This window comes from Ictalurus furcatus, chromosome 14 (assembly GCF_023375685.1).
Source record: "Ictalurus furcatus strain D&B chromosome 14, Billie_1.0, whole genome shotgun sequence".
Lineage (NCBI taxonomy): Eukaryota > Metazoa > Chordata > Actinopteri > Siluriformes > Ictaluridae > Ictalurus > Ictalurus furcatus.
In genome coordinates, this window is record NC_071268.1 from 23,445,606 (window position 1) to 23,462,551 (window position 16,946).

Genomic DNA, 16,946 nt, shown 5'->3' on the forward strand with positions numbered 1-16,946 from the left:
GTGGCAATAGGTTCTAGGTTAAAACTGCTATACGTTAACATTAGAACTGTAAAATATGACCCAAATACAGATTTAAAGCCAAGTATAATCTATATCTTGGACGTATTTCACTGATTTAATAAAGACAAAGGCACTGCAAATTGCATTTGCAAGTGGTTGTGTTGAGAAACACAGTATAGTACCTTTAGTGCGAAACCAGCATAAAGCTAGATATTGAGAGAAGAAGCTGACTCTGGACAGTTGACAGCCACAACCTTGACACAAAGACACAATGAAATAAAACAACGGATGCCGGAAGGACAAACACTGCAAAATGTAACCAAACAACCTAATATAACCTACCAGCTGCTAATACAAAAGTGACCTCTTGGGGGTTATTTTTTTTTATTTATTTTTTTTTAGCAGAATCAGATTAATGGATCAAATTAGATTTGACCATACACTCACCAGCCACTTTATTGGGAACACATTCATACAATTATCCAATTAGCCAATTATGTGCTAGCAGTACAATGCATAAAATCATGCGGATACAGGTCAAGAGCTTCAGCTAATGTTCACATTAAAGGTCAGAACGGGGAAAAATGTGATCTCTGTGACTGTGGCATGGTTGTTGGTGCCAGATGGGTTGGTTTGAGTATTTCTTTATATATATATATATATATATATATATATATATATATATATATATATATATATATATATATAACTGTTGATCTGGGATTTTTCACACGCAACAGTGTTAACACAGTGCACTGTATCTGTACCTGCATGATTGTCTGATGCATGAATGAGCAGGTATAGAGGTGTTCCTATTTAAGTGGCCGGTGAATGCATGTCTTAAAGATACATGGGGTTATTGTGTTTCTGTGATTTGATTATGTGGTTACAAGATTTGAATTGTGTTATAACCCAGATTTCCTGTGTGATATGATATTCTGAGTGGATTTTCTATTGAATGGAGGGCATGAATTTGCATCGTGATTGTGCTCCAATCTGGCAACCTGGACTTCATCTGCCTAAGAGCAGAGTTTCTCTGAGTGCGAATTCACCATTGTTCATACTGGAGAAACCAAAGGAGGACTTCAAAATAAGCTCTGTTGTCCCACTTAGTCCACTGGTATACTACTGAATGATCCATATACCACCACTGTTCATTGCTAGGTAAGACAAGTTCAATTTATATATATGTATATATATAAAAAAATTGTATGGATATACTATAATGTCTCATGGGCTAGCATGGAGAAAACCAGCAGAAGAGATACTTTAAAGCAAATTCTAGTGGCATACTCTTGAATTTGCTCACACTGTTGCTATTGCTACAAACAAACAAAAACAAAACAAACAATTGCAGCATGACATTTACATAATCATCCTCACTTTATTTTAGCGCACCAAAAACATTTAGATAGACTTCTGGAATTTACAGTTAGTTCTGTGTTCAGGTGTGTTCAGCATTAGTCATAGTCTCAGGGTTTTATGTTTGCTCATAGATTGATATCATGAGGCCCAAAGAAGTCTAAAACATCCTAAGCAGGAGGGAGAAATGATTGCCAAATCTGCAAACCACATGAGCACAAGAAATTCCTTAACCTGTGAGTACAGAAAATGCAGAAACATTTATGTTCAAATAGTACACTACAAGTTACAGGTAAGTGAGTCTAAAGAACAGACAGTTACAGTTTAGTAAATACAACTACGGAAACCACAGACAAAGATTAACCTGCTCTCAAGTGTGTGTGTGTGTGTGTGTGTGTGTGTGGGGTGGGGGGTGGGGGGGGGGATAGTGTAGGACAAATCAGAAACAGACCATGACCTCAAGTAACACCATCTGTGAAAGCATGGTTGATATGGAAAATTCTTCACCTTATTTGCCCGCAAATATGCAAAAGATGAGCTTTAGGGCAACGAAAGGCTTGTTACAGACTTCACATCAGCACATGTACTGTATTAGTATTATACCACACGTTTTACTTTAATAAAATCCAAAGCAGTGGAGTACAGACTATTACTGTGCAGTATACACAGCTAGTGATGTTTAGTGTATAGTATGTACAGTATGTACACTATGACAAAGACCAACAGACTAAAACATCTATTTTAACCTTTATTCTGAGAATTCCCACATGAAAAAATACTGTGATTAACATATTAGTAAGTAATAGCGCACAGATGAATGCGGTAGTTCACTATTAGCTCATCAATAACTACTATTTCTTTCATGCCTCCTGGAGAACTACTAAGAAACGATTAATAACTAGGAGTTTTCCAGGAGGCATGAAAGAAATAGTAGTTATTGATGAGCTAATAGTGAACTACCGCGTTCATCTGAGCGCTATTACTTACTAATATGTTAATCAGAGTTTCTAGTTAGTTAATAGCAGTTACTAGAAAGTTAATACCGCATTATTCATTTCTTCCTGTGTAATTAATCATTAATGACGGATCTGTATTTTAAAGTGTTTCCATTACCACAATTCACTGCAATTTACTACAGTATTTTTACTATAGTAAGGTTCAAATTCACTATAGTATTTACTACAGGAATTCTACTACATTTTACTCTAAAATACTATAGTAATTTTTCATGTGGGTTACGGCAATAAAGACCAGTCACACCATCACTGAATGAAGCCAGTCTCAAAAATGAAAAGGGTCCCACTGAAATAAGTGTTTACTCAGGTAACAAACTGACACTGGCCCATTGACTATCTTTGGGTGGCTCTACGTACACATGGTTGGGCTGTTGTTAGCAAAGGAGCAGTTTTCATAACAACCCTGCCAACACTGGGCTAGTGTTAAGTTGGGACGATGAAATGGCTGACGTTAACCCAATAGGCCTTTGAACTGTGACCATAAACATTTGCTAAAACTCTGGCAGTTAGGCTCAACCATTTAACATTTGCCTATTTTGACTAGACAAGGACAGAGCTGATTAAAATTTGTTATTCCCTTTCTCAAATCTTTAGACAATGCTAATCAATAGATTAATAGCCATGTCTGCAGTGTACCAGCACTGACCCACCATAAACACCAGTGACTCACTTCCATTGGCAGCGATACATGCCCACGCCATAACACTTCCTCCAGCATGCTTGACAAACATATTGAGAGTTCCCACAAACAGCTACCAAATGCAAATTCAATGCTTGGACTCACCTCCAGACCTTTTATCTTCTTAATTTGTCATGAAATAACAAGGAAACAGACCACACCTGGCCATGAAATTGTGAATCATTCAATTGTCCAATTACTATGGACCTGACTGTAACTTTATATGGACTATAACTATTATTTATTGTTCAAGCACTTACACATTTGCACGCAGTGTTCTGGAAAAGTTGACCACACACAAACAGTGTGTGTGAGAGAATCTTGCAAATAAAAACCACACATATTAAAAAAGGCACTTGTAACTTAGCATTGAAGTGTGAGAAAAATATATCTGGGAGTGGTTTGATACTTCTGGACAGCTCTAAAAGACATTAGTACAGAGTGATCACATTGTCATCTTTTACTGTGAAAAGACAAATCACTTTCTAGGTCTTTTGTCATATCCAGGTACAGGAAGACACTTAAGAACCATGGAGGCATGGTTTTCTTAGCTCTCCCTGGAAGATGGATGCTTTTGAGGGAATCCACGCTGTGTGTATTTCGTCTTCTCCTCCAGCAGTATCCACACCTAGCCCTGGATATGAACTCCTGGTGACGGGCAGCAAAGGAATAGCACTGTACTCCTCCCATGCATTTTTTGGGAAAGTGGATTCTTCAGGTCACCAGCACAGCAAGCATAGCAGAGCTAAAAAAGAGGAATGTCCTGTTGGAAAGTATGTTTTGTTGAATGCAAAATTATTTACAATGCAAGGATAACCCTAGCTTTTTAGTATTGCTATTAAATGAAGACTCAGACTACATCAGTTTTATCTCAGTGTAGTGCACATGTTAAATAAGTGTGATTACCAAAGACAAGTATTTTGAAACGTTTACATGTATTGAGAAACAAAAATCACATAATAACGACGCACAGGTGTTGGGTCAGAACATGTAGAATGCTTTCAATGAAAGAAATTTGTATGTTAATATCTAAATCGGTATTATTTTTTATTTTAAAAAAGGGACTCCTTATTTAGTGGAGAGAATCTGTGGTTATGCATTACAGACATAGACAACATAGCTCAAAGTTTGAGGTAAGAATGAATAAAATGGAATTTTATTGGAGAATTTCCAGCGCCTACAAATAATAATATAATAATTCTTATTGTTATTAAAAAATTATAACATTTGAGTCTGTTACAGGGTGTAATCCTGTGTTGCGCACAGTATTTTATGGTATAGCCTCTGGATCCACCATGGCCTTGACCAAGAAAAAGTGGTTACTCTAGCTAAATTAATAATTAAATAATAACATTTTCTTTAAAAAAAAAAGAAAAAAAAAAAAAAAAGTGCTGTTCCAGTTACCCAAGAACACTGTGCAAAACAGTTAGTGGTGAAATATAGTAAATATATGAATGAATTGAATGGCACTGATAAATGCTGTGGTGCCTCATTGAGAGGCTCGAAAGTTAAAAACCTGAAACGGACAGTGCAACTTTGTAGCAACTTGTACATTGCCAGTGGAGTAAAAGTCCATCAGACTGTTGCTACAAAGTCTGAAGCACAGAATTGTCTAGAATGTCTTTGTATGCTGTAGCATTAGGAAATTCTCTTTACTGAAACTAAGGGGCTCAAATCTGTTCCCCTGTGCACAAAGCGAGCTCCATGAAGACATGGTTTGCCAAGGTTGGAGTGGAAGAACTCGAGTGTGCTGCACAGAGCCCTGAAATCAACCCCGCTAAACACCTTTGGGATGAACTGGAACACCGACCGCACCCCAGACCTCCTCATCTAACATCAGTGCTTGTTCTCACTAATGTTCTTGTAGCTGAATGATCATAAATCCCCACGGCCACGCTCCAAAATCTAATGGAAAGCCTTCCTAGAAGAATGGCGCTTATTATAACAGCAAAGTGGGAACTAAATCGGGAATGGGATTTTCAACAAGCACAGTCTCGACAAATGTTTGGCCATATAGTGTAAGAAGTTTGTGCTGGCGGTGGTTTAAATTAGACTCCTAGTTTATTTGTATTTTGGGAAATAGAGCCAACTAAATTCATGAGAAAATACTGCAAACAAATAGTGTGTCCCATGTACATTTCAAGTTGAGAATAATTATGAACTCCCTGCTGAAAAAACAAACAAACAAACAAAAAACAATAAAAACCATCACAGAAATTCACAGAAAATTTTTTCCACTACAAATACCATTACAAACCATCAGCTGTTAACCATTAAGACCATTACCAAATGGTTTCCATTACGTAGAAGGACGTATCCACTAGACATACTGTACCGTGCCACCAGTAGAAGGCAACAAATTCGCAGTAGAGACCCACAGGGACCATTACAGTTTCCATTAAAACCAATACAATTCTCATTATAACCATTAAAACCATTACAAATTCTATGAGGGTTTCTATTGTTTTGTTTTTTGTTGTTGTTATTTTTTTTTCCCAGCAGGGGCTGTTGGAGTCAGAGTCAGAACCGTGCTGACAGTGCTGGCATTTCAACCTCTGGGTCGCTACAGTCTGTGTGCAAAAAAGAAAAAGAAAGAAAATTCCTTCAGATTTAGGCCACGCCCCGTTCAAATGCAAATACAGCGTCATTGCGTCACACACCTTTGTGGGCGTGGCCAATTTGTAGGTTTCTGAGCGCGTTCGTCACTGCTTTCGGAATCTGAGCGACGCCCGAGGGTCATGTGACCGGCTCCAGCTGGACTAACCACCGAAACTATTCCTGCTCCGTGTCTCGGAGTGAGAAATCAAAACACCTTCTGAAACCTTATACGAGTTTGTTGTGTTTGCGCTTCAAGAGTCTGGGCGTATTTTTATTTATTTATTTATTTATTTTAAAACCTAACCTATTCTAAAGAAGTTCGTTTGTGGATACTATTGAGGAAACGACTTCAAACGGCTGTTTTGTTTTGGTTATTCATCGTTTTTTTGTAGCAGTTTTGTAGCAGTTTGAAGCGGATGCTTCTGTCAAACAGCGTCGGGGTAAGGGTGTGGATTTCCGGTCTAGTTACCATTCAACATATTTTCCAAGAATACTCTGGCTGTTTTAAGACTAAACAAGGGTTATGGTTTAAGTGTTTTGGTTTGTGGGCATTCGTAGAAATAAATAAGTTGTTTCATGTTGTGACCTATTTTGTAAACACACAGGTACACCCACATTGTGTTCGTATATTTATGAAGTGTAAATAAACTAGGCCTACTAGTAGTTCATCTTGAATCAAAGTGTTGGTTACAAACATGACATGACATGACATGACAAAAGTGGTGTCATGTGCTGTTTGTCTCTGCAGGTTGATAGACCTAGAGGCAGAGCTGGAACCTGGCACAGAGTCTGGAGAAGGCCGAGGGGACACGATGCTCCAGGACGAGGCAGAAGCTCAGAGACGAGAAGCCTACAGCATGTCTCGTCTACGAAGCTCTTCTATAGAGATTAGAGAGAAAGGCACGGAGTTCCTCAGAGAGCAGCTGGACGAGGCGCAGAAGGTGCATCATTCTCGTTCTCATCCGTATCACCATATCATGTTTGATTCTACTGCAGCCCATGGTTTTTTATTTTATTTCATTACTTCATACAGCGTACGTTTCATTTTTAGCTCGCTACGCTGTTTCAATGCTGAGCACAGGAGTAGAAGGAAAATATATGGGGTAAATTTAAGTATTGATTAGTACATAAATATTTACAAACGTTTTTTTTCCCTCCAGACGGACTAAACGTTTCTTACTGTACATCTTCCTGCTATTCCTGTGTTCAGCACTTGAATATGTGATGAGATGGGGCAAGATGTGCTTACGTAAAATTTAAAGAGACGCATTGGAAAGAAATTGTAAATATCGGATAGTAGAGCATTTGAGAAACAAATCTTTCCACACGCCCTGGGATAGTCTGGTCCTGCTTTGCTGTGCTTTGAATCTGCTCTGAATCAACAGCCAGTCTGCCCAGGATAAAGTGGTTACTCAAGATCAAATTAAATTAAACTCTTTTACTTATAAATAGATACGGAGAGTTTCAAGACATTATGCTACATTTGACTAGAGAACATAACTCGTAATTCCCAACCTCTGACCAGCAAAGAAAATGCTCCCTCCGCTCCGAATTCCTCCAAGTTCAGAGAGTGACGTCAAATCAACATGGCGGCACACAGCATCGGCAGTAAATAAAGTAGCACTTTTTTTTCGTTTAATAGAGTCATACTATATATACACAACTATTTGTTTTAGATCGGGCGACATATCAATATTTCAACAAGATTTCTCCCTTCAGTCTCGTCTTCAGGAGGTGGAATGCTGCTCAACTGGGTTAAGGTCTGGTGATTGACTTGGTCAGTCTAAAACCTTCCACTTTCCAATTTCCTCCCAATTAGATTAGATGCATTTCTTTGTAAATTAGCAGACTGAACGTTTCTGTAAACTTCTGAATTTATTCTGCTGCTGCCATCATGAGTTCCATCATCAATAAAGATTAGTGAGAATGTTCCAGAAGCAGCCGTGCAAGCCCAAGCCATGACTCTATCTCCACCATGCTTCATAGATGAGCTTGTATGTTTTGGATCATGAACAGACCCTTTCTTTCTCCACACTTTGGCCTTTCCATCACTTTGGTAGAGGTTAATCTTGGTTCCAGAACTTTTGTGGCTCATCTCTGTATTTCTTTGCAAATTCCAGTCTGGCTTTCTGATTCTTACTGCTGATGAGTGGTTTTTGCATCTTGTGGTATGGCCTCTATATTTCTGCTCTCGAAGTCTTCTTCAAACGGTGGATTGTGATACCTTCACCCTGTCCTGTGCAGGTTGTTGGTGATGTCACTAACTGTTGTTTTTTGGTTTTTCTCCACAGCTCTCACAATGTTTCTGTCATCAGCTGCTGTTGTTTTCCGTGGCCCACCTGTCCCATGTCTGGTTGTTCAGTACACCAGTGGTTTCTTTCTTTATCAGGACATTCCAAATTGTTGTATTGGCTATGCCCAATGTTTCTGCAGTGGCTCTAATTTCGATTTTCCATCTTTTCTCTGCATCAAAATGGCTTGCTTTTCTCCCATAGACAGCTCTTTGGGCTTCCTGTTGGTTTATCCTTACAACAAATGCAGTCTTCATAGGCGAAACACAGGGCTCAAACCAAGAGCAGACATTCCGAGCTATTAATTGCTTAAACAGTCAGTCTAACAGGTGCTATGTTCTAAGTCTTTTAACACGTCTAGACGTACTTATCAGAAAACGAAAGCTGAAATTCTGATCTATCGTCCCATATTCATCTTTTGATTTCAAACCCAAATGTCTTCAGTGTCTAGCAAAAGCAAAAGAATTGGCCTTGCCGTTCCAATATTTTCGGAGGGGACTGTAAGTCTATATTCAGTCTATAAAGTTGTCTAGGAACTAGCTTTGATTTGAGTACTGAAAATGACGTGAACTGTTCTTCAGGTCTTATGCGGAAATTTGCACATCCTCTAACCATATGATTTTTGTTTGATCATAGAGATATGCCAGAGATGAAACTAATTAAATTTCTCATGCAGTTTCGATGAATATGGGCCCTGCAGCTACGGTACAGCTTAACAGTCAGCTATTCTGTTCAATAAATGGTTTGTTAATATTGCCTGCAGGAGTTGAAACTAAAGGGGGAGGAATGTGAGCGACTGTCTCATCTGAGAAACCAGCTGGAGCAGGAACTAGAGGAATTGACTGCAAGTCTCTTTGAGGTGAATAGGAACATCAGCATCATAGCACATAATCGTATGTGACTGCCAGTGGTATAATCCTATTTTGTTTGTTTCTTTTAAAGCAGGAATGAGAGAGGCTGAACATACCAATTTTCAGTAGTTGATTAATGTATTAATGTAACTATATTACTGTTACTCACCTGAGCCCTGAAATCACTTCTCCAGGAGGCTCACAAGATGGTGCGGGAGGCCAATGTCAAACAGGCAACTGCAGAAAAGCAACTGAAAGAGGCACAGGGCAAGGTAGGGTCTTACTTTACTACATATGTAAATCCATCCTTAAAATCAGTCTCAGCTATTCACCTTTTTTTTTCTTTTCCCCCCTCTCTCAGATTGATGTGCTACAGGCAGAAGTGACCGCGCTAAAGACGCTTGTGTTGACCTCCACCCCGTCCTCCCCTAACCGCCAGCTCCACCCCCAGCTACTGTCCCCAGGGTCCAGAGGACACACGCGCCACAAGAGTGCCACCCTTACTCTGCCTCAGCTACAATCAGAGTCACCCAGTGAAAACGCACATATAAGCCGGGAAGAAAAAGAGGTATATGCAAAGACAGTATTATGTCACGGTGCAGGAATTAGGCAATTACAAAATCATCCAGCTTTCACTAGAGTTTCCTCTAGAGGTAATTTTTTTTATTTTCATAGGTCTTGCTGTGACCTTAACTTTCATCTACAATTCTCCCCTTTCCTCTGTTACTTCCACCACTCTTGTTCTCACTCTCTCTCTCTCTCTCTCTCTCTCTCTCTCTCGCTTTCTCTCAGTCTGCAGCTCATGCTTCTTTCCTCTCTTATTTTGTGTCTTGTCCAGCTCAGTGTGTGACTCTGCAGGAGCTTACTGTTGCCAGGTAACTGTCAGGTATGGGGCTCAGATACTTAGTTGTGCTTACCCACTTGCTGTCTGCACACTAGAATCAAAATGAAGCTACAGAGTTTGACTACAGAGTTCAACACGGCCTGTTTTACTCATACTGACATTTTTTGGTCGCCATATTGAGAGTCGGCGTATATTATACAGTTGGCCAGTAGGGCTACAAGATACGTTTCTTAAATAATCCTACATTCCTTTACATGTAGAAGACTTTGAATAAGATTGCTCCGTAGTCACTGTGATTGAGCGTATGTTTTGAATGCTAAATATATACCGGGTTACACGGAATATACAGCGGAGTCCAAAAGTCTAAGATGGCAAAGTTTTAGACTTTGTAAAATTTTACAACTGAGAAATAACATTTTTTATATCTTGAATATTAGGTTTGCAAGTTTTGCACTATTTCTAGGTCACGGTTTATATTTAAGCAAATGTGTGTTAAATCGTTTGTAGAAAAGGTCAGATTTTCCTTGAGATTTATTAATTCCTTCCAGCGAAGCATGTTTTCCGACAACGCTCGGATGGATTTGATCAGTGATGAGTCCATGCCAGCTCGAATGCACAACTGTCATTAAAGCGAATGTCAAATAAGAAGAAATTCTGCAATTCATGTAAATATTTCTGAGATTTAACTTTTCGCTCAAGTTATTGCTGATAACTGCTCAACCCAGGACCGCAAAGCCCTGCAGAGAGTGGTGCACTTAGCCGAGCGCATCTCCGGGTCTGCTCTCCCCTCTCTGCATGACATCTACACTAGGCGATGCAGTACAAGAGCTGCTCAAATCAGCAGGGACTTCACCCACCGCGGTAACTATCTGTTCAGCCTGCTGCAATCAAAGCGCTTCCGTAGTCTGATGGTTAAAACTGAGAGGCTCAGGAGGAGCTTCCTCTGTCAGGCTATCATACACCTCGCCTCAACACGGATATGTCAGCCCTAAAAAATCCCTTAGAACTCCATAAGATCTCTCCAGTGACTCTGCACTCCATCGACACGCCGCACTTCGTACTTTTATGTTGTTACTACACGTAACATACTTGCATATTATGTACACTTAACAAACTGCATATTTTGTGCATCCCTTTTTGCACATTCCTGTACAAATATTTCATATTATTATTTATTATTCATTTCAGATTTTTAAAATTTTTATTTAATATTTAAATGCACAGTCTAATGCGGAGTAGGACAGGTTTTCATTTCACTGCAAGTTATATACGGTGTATATAACTGTGACACACATCTTGAATTGAATAAAATAATTTGTAGTTGAAAATGTTTGTATTCGATTAGAAAAGAATATGCCAAACAGAAGCATCTCTGTCTCTCTCAAAACACACAGCTTTGTCCTTTTACTGAGAAACTGAAGATTTCTTGTGTGTCCTGAAGGTTTTCACGTGCTGGGAAACTTTGCAAGGCACCGTTACGGTTGCAAAGCGGTGACACTCGAGAAATGTTAAATAGATGTGTCGTTAAAAAAAAAACTTCACCACATCGATGATTCTTCGTTAAACGACAACATGCTTAAAAAAAAATCTGTTTATTATTACTCTTGGATTATGTGGAACGTTCACCAAGTCCCTGTTACTATAGAAACAATAACGTATTTCAATGAAGGCATTGATGTAACCCTATGGTTCATGTTCCAGCCAGAACTGCTGTCTGAGCCGTGAGGTTATACAAACACAACGCATATCTTTTGACCAATCGGAATCGAGATTCCACCACACTGTGGTATAATTAATGTTCGGCAATTAGCTAACCACTATTGCAGTACATTTATGTTTAATTAACTGAGGAATTCCAAACAAATAAATTGAAATAAAATCATGATGTTTATTGTTCTTCATAGTTGGACTCTATGTTGTTTGCCGAGTTTTTGTCTTGGAGAGAGAAACCAAGTCTGGATCGGTCATCTGCCTTCCTGAGCCGAATCTACAAAGAAGACATTGGGCCCTGTCTCTCTTTCACGTGCTCAGAAGTAAGTTTGTTCAAGCTTGTATGCATATGTGTTCCTTATATTTGTATACAGTGAAAAAGAAGACTGGTGCAGATGTCATTGTCTCTTTCTCTAGCTGTCTCATTCAGTTCAGAATGCTGTGGAGAATAACTTTTTGACTATTGAGCCTGTTGCTTTGACCGCAATATCCACGGACAAAGCCTCGACTGTTGAGTTTGGAGGACCCAAGTGAGTCGTGCACCGTACACGATGTTATGGCAACATTTCTGGGCTCTGCATGATGTGTTTATATATAAATATATATATATATATATATTACACCATGGGTTTAATTATGGGGCTTGCAAATCGCATTATGATTTGGGGGCTATGTTTTTAATCAGAGTTTGATCACAGTTTGATATGGGGTTGTTTTTGCAGTGGCTGCCGAGCACCGGTAGAGACGTAAGTGACTTTAGAAGCCTATCACGTCAAATCACTGTTCTAATTCAGCTTCTTGCCTTTTCCCTTTCATGTATCTTTTGGTGTGCTGCTGTGGATTGAATTTGTTTCTACCGAACTGTCTCTCTGGATTCTCTAGTTGTCGCTGTAATAATAAAAATGTCGTATCGAGCTACTTGGAAACATATCCACAATACATGATGTGTATCACAGTGTTTAGGTTTGTTAAATATTAGTTTGAACAGTAGCGTGACATTTAAAAAAAAAAAAAAAATTTAGACATTTTTATTGCTTATTATGTAACACATGAAAGGAGTAATTCAATAACCAGTGCCCAAAATAGTTTTATGTCCAAGCAGCTACTCCGTGTTAGTCGGTTAGAAAAGTACCCAAGATACCTACAAGATCTGATAAGTGCATAGTGACTCAGTTTATTACCACATTTTTAGTTGAACAATGAAATTACAGCATGATGTTATATCGTCTTATACGACAGCTGTTGGTTGACTGCTCGAATCTGATTGGTTAGAAGGTGTTGAATGATTTTCTGTAACAGAAACTCTGACAGTAGTGTTGGCTATGAGGCAAATCACATGTTTATGTTAAATCACTCGTTCTAACATGTTAACATTTCTGTAATTACAGTTTAAACAGGGATTCATACGGTGGTGGCGCCACATAATCTAAGGCTAATAGTACATGGATTTTTAAAAATAAAAGCGTTGCAATTTTCAAAGGAAAAATTTGTCATCGTTGATATGGTGACGTTTTCTGCAAGGAGACAATTATGTCATGTTTACGGAAGGAGTCTCTAGTGTCAGAGCTTTATAACAGTTGATATAACAGTTTATAACTTTAGGACAGGGGACTTTGCACTAATCAAAGCTTCATCTTGTAACAGCACACTCTTGTTTTTCTTGTTTTATTCCTTACATCAGGGGTGTCCAAAGTCCGGCCCCAGGGCCAAATGCGGCCTGTAGACAGATGTTTACTGGACCACGGCTTCCCTGTTACAAAGTGCGATAGGTGGCCCGCTGGTCAGCATGTTGCAATTTTTCCTTTCACCTGATGGTGGCAGCAGACTGTGTTAACACAGTTAGCTAAAATGCAGTGTGACTGGTTTTAATGAGGTTCAATCTGGCCCCTACTGAAAACAGTTTGGACACCCCTGCCTGACATAAATAACACCAGCACTAGTTATTTTTAGACTTTAACACTAGAGAATTAACCTTGTTGGTTGGGAGGAGAACCTGGGTTTTGGTTGGACTCTATACATTTTCTTAAATGTACTTTTAAATGTATTTTCCTGCCCCTGTGGTGGTGTACTGGATGTTTAGTAGACTACTGTATGTTTGACAGCATTGGTAATAAGTCTCTTATGTGCGGATACAGGAAGTGTGCCCTGAGCGGTATGTCCCACCTCTGCCGACATCGCATCAAACTGGGAGATAAAGAGAATTATTACTACATCTCTCCCTCCAGCAGAGCTAGGGTACAAACCTCTCCTTGTCTGTCTTTGTACTTTCCACACAGGCTGAAGTAAATACTTCATACTTGTAGTAAACATGATCGTTTTTTAATTTCGACAGCGTACGTAGGTGTTGACTTCTTTCTTTCTCTGACGCCAGATCACAGCAGTGTGTAACTTCTTCACTTATATCCGATACATCCAGCAGGGTCTGGTCAGACATGACGGTGAGTGACGAAACGGGTCTCACATGAATCACCTTCATATGCTTGTGATTAAGAGACTTCAGTTTTCAGACTCAATATACAGTGTTTCACATGATGGAGTAACGCACTCTCTCTCTCTCTCTCTCTCTCTCTCTCTCTCTCTCTCTTTCTCTCTCTCTCTCTCTCTGCAGCCGAGCAGATGTTCTGTGAGGTGATGCGCTTGCGACGGGAGATGTCCGTAGCCAAGTTAGGGTTCTTCTTTGCAGATGCAAACTAAAAGACGCCCAGATTCTGTGGCAAGTTTTCTACACTCAGCAGTTCGATAAAAGATTTCCCATAGATACACTCCGTTATTGTGTCAGTGACCGTTACATTAAAAGCCCAGAGGAAATCTGTGAAAGGAGTTCTGTGCTGATGATCAGTATTGGACTGGAGTGAGATTTTTCACTCTCTCTCTACACTCCGTATAACACACTTCTTAATGGGGAACAAAATATGGGATTAATGTTGGGGGTTTTTTTTTTTTTTGGATTATTTGTTGGTGCAGATACAGTTTACAGAACTTTAGGTCCTCATAGTTGGAACCTGTTCAACGCAGAGTCTCAATAAGATGTCACACTGTGTACAGATTCACTTACGTAAAATACCAAGACACACTACACGTCAATGCTACCTGAGACACATTGCTTAGTAGACAATACAGTCCCCTCCACTAATATTGGCACCGTTGGTAAATATGAGCAAAGAAGGCTGTGAAAAATTGTCTTTATTATTTAATCTTTTGATCTTTGCACTTCACAAAAATACTCTGCTCTCATGGATATCAAACAAAACACAGGTTTATCCACAAAAGAAAAAAAAAAGATATATATATATATATATATATATATATAAAATTAAATATAGGTGTGCAACAATTATTGGCACCCTTTTAGTCAATACTTTGTGCTACCTCCCTTTGCCAAGATAACAGCTCTGAGTCTTCTCCTATAATGCCTGATGAGGTTGGAGAATACATGGCAAGGGATCTGAGATTTAAAAAAAAAAAAAAAAAAAGTAAAATATAAATGGAAATATAGTTCAAATATATTTTCCTCATATGAATTCATAGGGGTGCCAGTAATTGTTGCATACCTATATTTAGCAAATATTTTTTTTGGTTTGGATAAACCTGTATTGCAATTGTTTGATATCCATGAGAGCAGACTATTTTTGTTCATTTTTTCTTTAACAAAAGATCAATAGGTTAAACAATAAAGACAATTTTTCACAGCCTTCTTTGCTCATATTTACAGAGCGTGCCAATATTAGTGGAGGGAATATAGTGGAATATCAGTTGATGCCTGATTGTGGGCTGTAATATATTCAGTGTGTGTATTTACTAGAATTTTAAAAAAAGAGCACATGAATAGAAATTCAAGCAATCAGAAACAGATTTATTTTAATCAGTATGAAGTCATTTAATGAAAGTTTGACCTGGGGTCCGAAAGACTAGATTTCCTTCAGCGTCTTGATAATAATTATGGTGTTTGATGGTATAAATTCATCATTCAAAATCTGCACGGTTTATAGGAGCGTGAATGCTTGCATTTAAAGCCTTTTACTATCATTATTTTATTTTTTACTAAACTGAGACACACAATTAGGTGGGACTTTGGGTCTAAATTATTTTGTAACTTTTAACAATAATAATAATAATTGCATGATTTGACAATCAAAATGACATGGAGAAAAATGCATTTCTGTTTAATATTGGCACAGCGCAAATCTATGCATAGCTCATAAATCTTTATTTACGTTAAGCATAGTATCAAACCTAAAGATCATGGATCGATGTATTGGTTACGTCAGGGAGGATCTTGTCATTTGATACACAAATATTACGGTGTATTGCGTTTGGTAATATTTTGTGCTTTTTTTTTTTTTTTTTTTTTTTTTCTTTATGTTTACGCTTAACTCCTTGCCTAGTGGATTAATACACTGCAATAAAATATTACAATATAACATTGAGTAGTGAGTGTGAATGAAGACGCATTCAAGATCTGTATTCACTGTAGCAGATATTCATAAGCTCTAATTTCATCATTCAGATTGAACAGATACAGTGTATACTATATACACATATATTAATGCTTAGTGCATACTTTTTTTTTTTAATCTCAAGACAGCTTGCCAGAAAGGTACACGGATGTAGTGGGATGCAACAGAAAAAAAAATGTGTCACAGGAGTGGAAGGTTTTTACTCCTGTGGGCGTGAAACTAAATTCATGGTTATGTACAAACAAAATAATAGTTGCACATGGTGATTAAAAAAAACAAAAACATTCTTGCACACATCTCTAGGTGAGAGCAGTTATGAACCTGAGTGAAGTAGGACTCAAGAGACAGAATGAACACACCATGCTGACCGTGCAGGCGCAACGCTGTTCTACCCATGTTTCATGGTTTTTGTTAGGGGTCTAATAGTAAGGTTTATATTTAATATATATATATATATATATATATATATATATATATATATATATATATATATATATATATATATATATATATATATATTCTAATTTTCCCACTTTGTGTTTAAATGACGTCATTGTATTACACCCCTAGAGTAGATGATCTGTTCACATCTGAAGTTCACTCAAATAAAGGGAGTAGGATAGACAAAGATGAAGAAGGCCTATTTCACAGCACTGAATGATACTTAGATTGGCTGGCAGAGATACCTGTAGGCTGTAAACCTGGCTATAAAATGTCTTTTATATGGGTTAAGGTAAGGAGGAAACCAACAGATTACCAGGGCAGAGGTTAATCTACCGAACCATGGCAAAGACAGCACTTAAAGTAACACAGCACACTCTTGCAGCATGTACATACAAAAACAAATAAATACTGTATGATTGGTTGAGTAAACATGTTGGCTTGCTTTGTTAAGAACAGATTAATTAGAGTTTAACCAGATATCGTATACAGACGGCATGTCACTGCAGACATTTTACTTGAAATACCATACGTATTCATACTTGCATACTGTATGTAAACGCTAGTTAGGTATGTAACTGGTTGTATGAACCCCAGATAACCACTAGGGGAGGTGTGAATCTTTTCCAAGTGCGCATGCATGCCGAGACCTTCTAATAAAGTCATGTAGTGACGCATGACAATATTTTCAATACTT

At 38.4% G+C, this 16,946-nt stretch overlaps 1 protein-coding gene across 4 annotated transcripts; it reads left to right on the top strand.

The window, feature by feature from the left end:
- Nucleotides 1–1,049: 1,049 nt before the first annotated feature.
- On the top strand, nucleotides 1,050–15,772 carry rab3il1 (RAB3A interacting protein (rabin3)-like 1). 4 transcript variants are annotated; one of them, XM_053641889.1, is made up of 13 exons: nucleotides 1,051–1,164; nucleotides 1,497–1,598; nucleotides 3,565–3,830; nucleotides 6,404–6,596; nucleotides 8,710–8,805; nucleotides 8,992–9,069; nucleotides 9,159–9,365; nucleotides 11,546–11,674; nucleotides 11,769–11,881; nucleotides 12,074–12,097; nucleotides 13,487–13,586; nucleotides 13,723–13,789; nucleotides 13,960–15,772. In XM_053641889.1, exons 3-13 carry the CDS (start codon nucleotides 3,622–3,624, stop codon nucleotides 14,043–14,045), a joined length of 1,302 nt encoding a protein of 433 aa, XP_053497864.1. In that variant the 5' UTR covers nucleotides 1,051–1,164; nucleotides 1,497–1,598; nucleotides 3,565–3,621; the 3' UTR covers nucleotides 14,046–15,772. The 4 variants fall into 4 exon arrangements, with proteins under 4 accessions (XP_053497866.1, XP_053497864.1, XP_053497865.1 ...); XM_053641891.1 differs by lacking the exon at nucleotides 12,074–12,097 and having other exon boundaries at nucleotides 1,050–1,164; XM_053641890.1 differs by lacking the exon at nucleotides 1,497–1,598 and having other exon boundaries at nucleotides 1,055–1,164.
- Nucleotides 15,773–16,946: the final 1,174 nt, after the last annotated feature.

Bases quoted from the DNA above. Each gene is read 5' to 3' on its own strand.
- rab3il1 (XM_053641889.1), top strand. From the start codon at position 3,622: ATGGATGCTTTTGAGGGAATCCACGCTGTGTGTATTTCGTCTTCTCCT. The intron at 3,831-6,403 runs GTATGTTTTGTT...TTGTCTCTGCAG, and splicing joins GAGGAATGTCCTGTTGGAAA to GTTGATAGACCTAGAGGCAG. The intron at 8,806-8,991 runs GTGAATAGGAAC...TCACTTCTCCAG, and splicing joins TGACTGCAAGTCTCTTTGAG to GAGGCTCACAAGATGGTGCG.